The 9,916-nt window shown below is 38.5% G+C and overlaps 2 protein-coding genes across 4 annotated transcripts; both read right to left on the reverse strand.

Moving 5' to 3' along the window:
- Positions 1–79: 79 nt before the first annotated feature.
- lsm10 (LSM10, U7 small nuclear RNA associated) lies at positions 80–1,981 on the reverse strand. 2 transcript variants are annotated; one of them, XM_079368839.1, is made up of 2 exons: positions 1,870–1,981; positions 80–655 (listed from the first exon to the last, which is right to left on the reverse strand). In XM_079368839.1, exon 2 carries the CDS (start codon positions 598–600, stop codon positions 187–189), a length of 414 nt encoding a protein of 137 aa, XP_079224965.1. In that variant the 5' UTR covers positions 601–655; positions 1,870–1,981; the 3' UTR covers positions 80–186. The 2 variants fall into 2 exon arrangements, with proteins under 2 accessions (XP_079224965.1, XP_079224964.1); XM_079368838.1 differs by having other exon boundaries at positions 1,866–1,981.
- Positions 1,982–2,380: 399 nt separating this feature from the next.
- oscp1a (organic solute carrier partner 1a) lies at positions 2,381–8,422 on the reverse strand. 2 transcript variants are annotated; one of them, XM_079368037.1, is made up of 11 exons: positions 8,109–8,422; positions 7,880–7,909; positions 6,876–7,030; positions 6,168–6,335; positions 5,900–5,980; positions 5,704–5,807; positions 5,004–5,132; positions 4,292–4,346; positions 3,010–3,170; positions 2,874–2,934; positions 2,381–2,783 (listed from the first exon to the last, which is right to left on the reverse strand). In XM_079368037.1, the coding sequence occupies exons 1-11, from the start codon at positions 8,218–8,220 to the stop codon at positions 2,649–2,651; spliced, it is 1,191 nt and encodes a 396-aa protein (XP_079224163.1). In that variant the 5' UTR covers positions 8,221–8,422; the 3' UTR covers positions 2,381–2,648. The 2 variants fall into 2 exon arrangements, with proteins under 2 accessions (XP_079224163.1, XP_079224162.1); XM_079368036.1 differs by having other exon boundaries at positions 3,010–3,188.
- Between the last annotated feature and the right edge of the window lie 1,494 nt (positions 8,423–9,916).

Below are 9,916 nucleotides of genomic sequence, written 5' to 3' on the forward strand. Positions count from 1 at the left end.
CAAGTCATCTAAGCTGCACTGTCAACCTCTGAGCTTTCATCACAAGTTCTGCGTCATACACTGATTTGCTTTTGTCAGGTTTTTAAAGGTGTGAAAAAGTCAAACACAGTGTGTAAGAAAGTTTGAACAGTAGGAGTGAACGTTGGTCAAGCACAGTTTTTTTATGTCCTTTGTGAAACTAAAACATCATTTTGTTTTCGTCTTGTACTCTTTTCTGCCTCCGCCTTGGCTGGCGAAGTTGCGGACTCTGTGGATCTTGGCCAGCTGGCTCTCGATGGTCTTCATTATGTCCACGTGGTCTGGAATGTGAACGTAGCGAATGTTCCTACCCGTGACAAACAGATCCTGCAGCTGCGTGACTCGACCCCGTCTGTCCCGGTACACCACGTCCTTCAGTCGGATGTTCATGAAGGCGTCCACGTTGACCACGCGGCCCCGCGCCGAGTTCTCGTTCCTCAGGTCCACCGTGGTCACCTCCCCCTGAAGGCCCTGCAGCAGGACCACCATGCTGTTCTCGGCGATGGTGCGCTCCCGGATGGAGTTAAAGACTTCAGCTGACCCCGAGCCGGACGGAGAGGATCCAGAGTCCTCTGCCTCCATGATCTCTGATGACGAGGAGGTCTGGAGGTCTGCTACAGAGAGGCAGCGGGATGAGCTAAAACAGAGAATTACACCGAGATGAATTTAAGTGATTGTAAATCAAACATGTGATTTCTGAACTGATTAAAGATAAAACTGCAACCAAAATTATTGTCTTTATGACCAGCATTTATTATAATGCATTACCATTAAAAAAAAATCTAAATAATGAGGATTTTTTGGTCCGACATGTCCTGTGAAAACAACTTCTGTCTTGGGTTATGTCCAACATTTGAGGATGCGTTAATCGCTCCCTGACAATAAAGAACAGATCTTTACAGTGAACAATCTCGAACCAGAGAATGGATTTAATGCGTCGAATGTGAAATGTTCTCAACGCTTCATTTTCTCCTAATCGACTTATCAAGTGTTCGTTGCAGCTCCGACAGAAAGAGAAAACACGTCAATAAAAACAGATCTGATCGTTCAGCACATTTATAAAAGCTTTGAAACAACATTTCAACTAACCAGCCTTAAAAATTTCTAAACTACAAAAACTACTAACACAAAAGCTCAGGAGCGAGACAAAGACCCCGTCAGTGTTTCCTTAACTTGTTTAAACATTTCTGCTCATAACACAGAAGATTACTTGAACATTTTAAGCCTTGATTAATAAATTATACATCATAACACAAAGCTGTTGGTTTTTAAAAAAAAAAAAAGGGGATAAAAAGTGTAATGTTGTCCATGTTTCTGTGGACAAGTAAAGAAAATAATTTGAAACACTTTCTGAAAAAAAAAACTAACATACAGGTGAAATATTTCCTCAGAGACTGATCAGACTTTATGAGATGGTGAGTGATGACCTGAGAAATGAAACTCTGTAAATTGTGCAGCTGCAATGTTTTAGAGACTCTTTAAATCTAATCGTGTTTCTTTTCTGCTTAAATAAATAAAAATAACTTTTAATCACTTAAAACACATCTGTGCTGATGTGTGTTTGATTGTGAAGCTGGATTTAATTCAGCTGCTAATAAAACATAGAAACACGAAAACAACATGCAGTTTTTTTTCCTCTTTTTCAGCCGTGAGAGTGATAAATGTAAGTCTGCATGTTCTCCAGGAAGAATTAACAAATGTTTCAGGTGATTTTATTCATAAAGCTGAAGTGAACGTATGATGATGGTTAGCTTTAAACTTAGCTTCAGCAGCGACCGTCACTCATATGACAACATAATAATATAAACACCGACTTAAAAGTGTCAGTGTCGTGTTTCACGTTTTACCTGCTCTGGTTGAAGCCGTGTCCCGCAACAAAACCTCCTCTAATAACTGCACAGGTGACAGAATACCGTTCAGAGGAGTCGATAAAGTTTGATTTCCGCACCAGGAAGCGCAACGTGATGACGTGTCAGTTTGCGTCAAGAAGAAATGCGTCCGCGCGGAACAATAGCGTCATCTGCAGGCTTAAAACAAACTGATCGTCTGTGGTCTCCCTCAGCACAAAGACAGTAAAGAGATGATTTGGATTTGGACCATTTAAATCAGGAGAGAATAATATAAACTAATATATAAACGTTTATATTACTGTACTTATTAACACAGTAAAATAATCTTTTTAACACATTGTGTTTGAAGCTAAGTTACTGCTCACATGCACCGTATTTGGTTAATACATCCAGATCTGATGGAAATCTAGTCATTACTAATTAAATAGAAAAAGGTGAAACATTCTCGTTGCATAATTTGTCTCTGCATGTGTTCAGTCCATCAACAAAAAAAAGAGAAAAATAAAACTTAATAAGAATATATGCTTTATTGAAAACACAAAATTAATTATATTGCAACTTGACAATGTGCTTTTTAAACTCTTTACCAAATATATAAATGTGTAGATGTTGTATCTGACAAGTGGGATTTCATCCATGCTAACGTTGTTATAAACACAGGTCAAAATAATTTCAATAAACAGTGAGAGATTAGAGGATTTTCCTTTGGATGAAGACTCATCCTGAGTGAGGCAGTAAAGTTGAAACTGTAAAAGAGTTTGATTGAACTACAGATCACCATCAGAGATGGTCCATCATGGCCAGCAGGTCGTCTCCTTTGTTGCTGCTGCTGCTGCTGCAGGGATTGTCAGGCGGCTCTTCTCCTTCTGCAAACTGTCCGGCGATTCGAGCCAGCTCAGTCGCAGCTTGTTCATCCTGAATCAAACAAGAAACACGTCAACTGCACGTTTATTCACAAAGACCAGTCGTGTGGTCGCGTTATGTCTAAAAACAATCATACTGAACCTGCATGGCTTGAATATTTATCACTCCAAACAAAGGCTCCTCTGCTCCACCTGCTGTTCTCCTGCAATCAAAAGTCCTATTTAAGTGACGTTAGTTAGTTGATGTCAGAGAACAAGAAGAGACAAGGAGCACTCACCCGGCCGCCTCCTCCTCCTCCTCCTCTTCATCTGTAGTGAACAGGTTGATCCTAAAATAAGGTTCTGATTTGGGCGTGTTGTCGGCCTTCATGCTGCCCATCAGTCGAGCCAGCTGGTTCAGCTCCTCTTTGGCCAGCAGGTTCGGGGAGTCATCTGTCTGCTGCAGGGCGGAGGAAGACTGTTAGACACGGATGGAGAGAAACACTGGATGTGATCATTCATCACAAGGGGAGAAAAAAAAAGACCTGACTGAGAGCTGTGAAGTGATGCAAAGAACAAAGAGTCCTGATCCTTTTTTTTTTTTTTGCAAATGGAGCAACACAACTTTTAATAGAAATAATTGTCAGTCGATTCAAACATAAAGCCTGATATCCAAGTCCAGTCTTATAAAGTTCCTTCATGTCCACAGTCAAACTCAACGAGTCCACTGTCAGTAAGTTCAGCAGCAGCTCATGAGGCTCCCTCTAGTGGACACTAGTGTAACTTGCACACAATTGTGAATAAAAAGAAAAGTTTAAAAACGCTTTTTTATTTACATCACTTTGCACACCCAGTTAATTTGAAAAATAATTGAAAAAAAATCTTGCTCCATTATTTACGAATGAATGTATGAATGAAGTAGAAGTAAATAGGCAGACTCTTTCTGTTGATGGGGATGAAGAGGAACTCCTCTTTGATCTTTATTAATACAATCTACGGTAAGGTTTAATCAATCTTATTTGTGGATCAGTTTACATTTAATAATTATTGGGATTGCATGCTTCCTAATAATTTGCAAATAAACTAAAATTATCACACACACACACACACACATGTTTGTCTAGATCGGATAAAAAACAATATAGAAGCGGAGTAAATTAAATGTAGTTTTATGCTTAGGAACAGAATCGAAAGTAAACTTATTTCAAAGACAATTTGACTTTGTTCAAATCAGCTTGAGTGTGTGAATGTTGGAATAAGAGAAACGTGCTTCACACTGAGGCCCTTTGCGTTCACTTCTCCTTTACATAAAGGTGTGTCAGTATGCGTGAGAGGACGTTGAATCCTGGGCAGAGCCAAACACGCACTGTCTGCAGGATTCTGCAGGCTAAGCTAAATCTAAACTCTTACTTAAACAAGTCAATATTCTGTTTGTGCAGGAAAAATAAAAGAGGCTGTAAATCTTTCACACAGCTTATAATAGAGCCTCACCTTTCCATAGGCACTCAAACAAATATTTATGTCAAAATGTTCCTTTAATTACATCTGTGCAATCAATTAGACCCTTTTTTTTTTTTTTACCTTGGCTGAGGAAGCTTTGGATGTGTGTGTCTCCTCTGGATGGTTCACAGTGTACCTTTAATTCATGAAGCACAAAACACACAAACACTTATATTTATCATCCATGTAAACCAGTGCTTCCCAACATTTTTCCTCAGAGACCCCCGCTACTTTTATTTTAGGGACCTAAAAGTGATAAATTGCAATCAAACATTTGAGCAATGTGTTACTGTTTTCTGCAGCTGTGTTTTCACCAAGTGGTTCTGCTCTGGTACGGTAAGCATCTATTGGCATTTCCAAAAGTTATAAATGTTACAAAATGGTACCAAAATAACAAATCCATACTGTCTTACTTTTTTTAGTACACTTCTGTTGGTGTGCTAACTTACAGATCTGACCCCTAAAAGGTGGAGCTAGACAAACTACAGTCTGTTGATAGGTTGCCCCTCTCGTCCGAGCTCTCAATCATATCCCAAACTGCTGTTGATAAAGTACAAACATAAAAGCTCTAGACACATTTGTTCTTATCAAAAGAATACAAAAAATAAATCAAAGAATACTTGATGATAAACTATCCAGAAAGTGTGTCATCCTGATTTAATGTAATATGTGCAAATCTACGTTTGACGACCACACACAGCCGTACACCCCCACACAAGGGGCGGGACCAGACACCAGGTTGGGAAACAATGATATAAGCTGGAGTGAAAGTGGCGGCGTTGTTGATACGCACATGTTCAGCCCAAGTCTTATGACTCTGTCTCCATGCAGTTCAAAAGATCCCTCTCTGATAGCGCTGGTGTAACTTCCTCCTGTGGGGAACTCACTCTGTTTGACTTTTCTTCCTTTACTGTCAAACGTCCTGTGGAAACAGGAAGCAGATGATGACACCCTGGAATTTTGATTTTTTACCAACTATCAGAAAGTATCAAATGATGCCATTAAATCGTGTCAGCTGAGCGTGTCAGACTTGCTGTGTAAAGCTGCTAAATAAAGAACAAGTGTTTAAAAAAAGCTTATCGTACAGGATTCCCAATGACCACAATACAGGGACCACAAAGAAAACGTGCAAAAGTCTGGCAGATAATTCAGCTTTTATTTAGCTGGGAATCCCATTTGCAATTTAGTCCTGTGATTTTTTTTTGGTCTTGTTTTTTCAAAGAAGCCAGCTTTAAGGTCAGAAGATCATTTAGCTTTCCTAGTTAGCCTTTGTAAGTGAATGCAGTAAGTATCAAACGTGATTTTCATCAGAAGTAGAGGAATAGATGCTAAATGCGAGAAAGACAAGTGGAGGGACTAAATCAGACATCAAACAGCACTGTTTATATCATCTTTAAAATGTGTTTTATCTGCTGCTGAACTTAATGACAGGATTTTATAAACATCACAAACACACATTAGATGTTGTGCTTTAGCTTGTCATATATTACTACCTGATAAGACCTGGAATATCTACACCATGAGGGACTGGGCCCGTTGTCGACAGGATAAAACGTCCATTTGGGTTCTGGACTTTATTTTTCATGAAAAGTGACACCTAAGACATAAGAAAAGAAGAAGAAAAAAGAGTCACTGTTATATAATGGGTCTTATTTGCATGTTTGAGGGGGATGAATGAAAGGCACTCACTCGAACATGGCTGTCTTGTAAAAATATGAGCAGCGTTTGTCGGAGAAGCTGGAATTCACCTTCTGATAACGATGAGTAAACCTGCAGCGAAGGAAGAAAAAAACAGGTCACACAGAATGTCGGCTCCATTGACAACGGAGACAGCTGGAATGTAGACAGTATGGACTAATTTACTGTACAGACAGTTTTTACTGCCCTGGGTTACAGCTGTACCTGGATTTGAACATTATAGAACGACAATAACTTGTTAGCCTGGCTCTTAATGTACCTCAACGAGTTTCCTATGTGCTTCTTCCACTTGGTTCAGAGCCACAGGAGTTTCCTTTACCAATTCCCTGATGGTATCTATGTGATTGTACGAGATGAGGAGCAGGTCTCTCGGCCGTGGACAAAGGAAGACTTGGTATTTGACGGCCATGATCATCAACTCATAAAGCTTCAAGAGGAGTAAAAACAAAAGAGTACGAAATGTGAAACAGTATCAAACATTCACAAGTCACACAAATACTCTACTACAACCGATCTTAGATCCTCCTTAACCGACAATATTCATCTTTCTCAAAGTATTAGTTGTGATGGTTAATGGTATATTGAATGCTTAGATAAATTCTAAATTAAAGAGTTGATAATAAATGTTTTTGATTCAGCCTAACACGATTTATCACTGTGCTGGTAAATGCATCAGTTGCTTCACATTTATTTTTTTCTTTTTGGTAAATTATTCACATAGCAGTAATATTTGTCATGGCTGTCCCGAGGAACTACTGTACTGATTTGAGGGAAGTAATGAACTAATTAAAGTATGATGACAAATATTTCATCCCCGCTAGATAAGGATGTAAAGTGGGTCAAAAGTAGAAAAACATCAGCTATCAGAGAAACCTGTCACTTATTTTATGGCTTTGTTTTGTTTTTTGTCTGAAGATATTTCCCCACAAATATTTCTAAATAACTTTCTCCCACATGTCGTACGCACCCTGTCCATGCTCGCCGGGTTTAGCCTCATGATTGATGCGTGCGCCAAACGAGTTAGCACTGTTTTCAGTGTCCTATGAGAATACAGCTGCTGAGGTTTGAGAAGCTCGTCCATGAAGCCTTTATTGAACATGGTGCCGACGATGTCATTCATCACTACAAACAAAGAAAGCAGAGAGGTGGTTTATATTCTCCTGTGAATAAACAACCAAATATTTAGATCTACCACCATTTTACAAAAAAACAGAGAACAATTACAACACACAAAAGGTGTTATGGTTGACAAATTGCAAACAAACATTCATTGTTTTGCCTTTATGTGTTATTTTAAATTCATTTTAGGTCTTTTGACTCTAGCTTAAATCCTAGTCCATTACATATTAGGATTAAATGTGTCCAGCTTGATTGTTTATTTTCCCTCAGTAGGCTATTATTGATTGTAGTGAAATAAAATAATTCATCTTTTATATATATATATATATATATATATATATATATATATATATAATGGCTATTTCAGTACAGGATTTAAAGGTTGAACAACCCGGCCTGAAACTCATTTGATTGGCACAGCTGAGACTGCAGTAACAGCTACTCTGCTAAGCTAGTTGCTATTAGCAGGAATTTAGCTTGTTGTAAATCCCCAACACCTCTGGGTTAGCTACTAATAGACACTTAATAACATACACGTTGTTTTTATCTCCACCCCCTAACACAATTCATAATATTTCAAGTGTCCGTAAATGTACTTTAGGTAGTTCTATTGCTTTAGCTAGTTAGCTAGCTCGCTCTTTGTGTTTTAAATAAAGAGTGATATTTTAAAAATGTTAAGACTGATTCTTGAATTTACTTCTAAATTGATTTTTTTTCTAAGGCAATAGTCTATGGTAAAGACAGCTTTGGATGTATGAATGGAGCTCACTTTATAGTTAACCCATGAATCAGTTTATTTGCTACAATCAAGGAAGAGTTAAACATAAGTCTGTTGAAGTATGACATGGATACCTCTTTTTCTGTCATACTCTGACCACACTCCTGCGTCCAAGTAGAGTTTCCGAGAAAGACAAGAAAAAAAATAGAGCTGTCATTCAGGGTGTTGCACATGACAAATATAATGCACATGTAGAGCTCATAAGCTGACGTCTGACAGGTACAACTGTCAAGAGGAGGGATGACTTGGGGCTAAACACGTACACACCTACAGTAACAGGCCTGTCAGTGTATTCAGCAGTACCTTTATCTGAATTGTCCTCGGACGTGTTGTGAGCTTGCAGGCGTTGGTCCAATATGTAAAGCATCTCTCCACCAAGGTTAATGACAACCAGAGGTAGAGTTCTCACAGACATTTTGCAGAAGCAAAGCAGGGATTAATTCCTAGAGGTTAAAGCTGGTTCAGAAGAAAACTTAACACACAGCCGTGCCTCTTGCAAATCAAAAGACCTCTTGGCATTCAAAGACAATATCCAACCGTATCCGTCGTGAAATTCCACCGCTAACAAGTCTTCCATGTTAAAGTCTTATCTGATCCTGATTCTGCAGATAGCACTAAGATGCAACAGGTGGTCAGGAAGAGGATCAGTCAAGGCCACTCACAAGCTTATTGGCCAGGACAAAAAGACGTGTCAGCAGAGCACACCCAAACACGGAAGGCCTGCAGCTATATTCTCAGTTCCTGGTAAAAAAAACAACTGAAACAATTGTAACTAACAAGAGTTTGTGTTTTGGGGTCAGGTTGACACATACTTTGCATGATGATGCATACATGAAACAACTAAAACAAACCCATTTACATTATATGTTGGAAAAAAGTAAATTTTCACCCTGATGTGATTGTTCAAAGTCTTATTCAAAAAACTATACTCTAACTTGTTGCTTTAACATTCCTAAATCAAGATTCAAAGCCCAAGCTGCAGGGATTTGTTCCAATTCAGCCACAGGATTATTAGTGAGGTTGAGAAGTGATTCTACCAGGTAAAGCGAGGCTTGATCCAGTTCAACCTGTAGGTTTGGAGTGGAGATGAGGTCAAGATTCTTTGCAGAGGAGTGAAGTTCATGCGTTTCTTAGTGGACAAGACCTTGCCCAAGGGCATAAGATTATAGTGGAGCAAAGGTCAAATAGCCAACTGTTTTTCCAGATAAAACTTTTTTTTTGGAGCATTATTAAAACAGAGAGTAACATGTATGATCGATGACACTTTCAACAAAAAAGTAAAAGCCAGAAGCGGATGAGGTAAATTTAGCTGAGAGTAGTTTGAAACCACATAGTGATTTTACTTCCCAATAAGTCAAATGTAAATTTTTTTTTTATTTTTTTAAAGTTTTTATTTTTTTTAATCAAACATGTTTGATTAAAACAACTTTGGATGTGTTGGTATAAAGATTTGGGAAAAGCAGGGCTTGCTCTCTACCTGTTTCCACTCTTTTGTAAACCAATGCTAACTTTCTGTAAACATTCCCTCTGCAGACAAACGTTTGATTTAGAACTCATTTTCAATGCAATATGACTGAAAACCTCAAAAATCCTCATAATAATTTAGTCTTGGTTGTATTATGTTCAGATATATCCAGGGAAACAGACTTGTGTCACACCATGACTGTCCCTGAAGTCTAATTTTACAACCTTAACTGTTGCGATATGAACCGCTTTTACAATGCTCACATTTCTTTGTCTCTTTTTTCCACTGACTGCTCTCATGCCCTTCTATTCCAAATAGAAGATAACAGTGTAGAAACATGCAAATTAAAGTTTATCTTAATACTCATGGTAACACCAGTTCACTCCAAATGAGACTGCCAGTGTTTTAACACTCACGTCCTCCGGAGAAAGGATTGGGAGCCTTAATTAACATTCCACAAATTCAATAAATTGGGACTAAAATGTAAACACATCGAGGAAAAACAACAGCTTCTGACTGAGCTCATTGGACTTAAGACGAACCAACAAACCAATAATGGAGATTCATCATTACCTATGGCTTCTCTCTATGTAAGTTTAACTTACCTTGGTAATCGTATTGTACTTTTTTTCTCACCCTTATGCGT

The sequence above is a fragment of the Symphodus melops genome (assembly GCF_947650265.1).
Source record: "Symphodus melops genome assembly, chromosome: 18".
Classification (NCBI taxonomy): domain Eukaryota; kingdom Metazoa; phylum Chordata; class Actinopteri; order Labriformes; family Labridae; genus Symphodus; species Symphodus melops.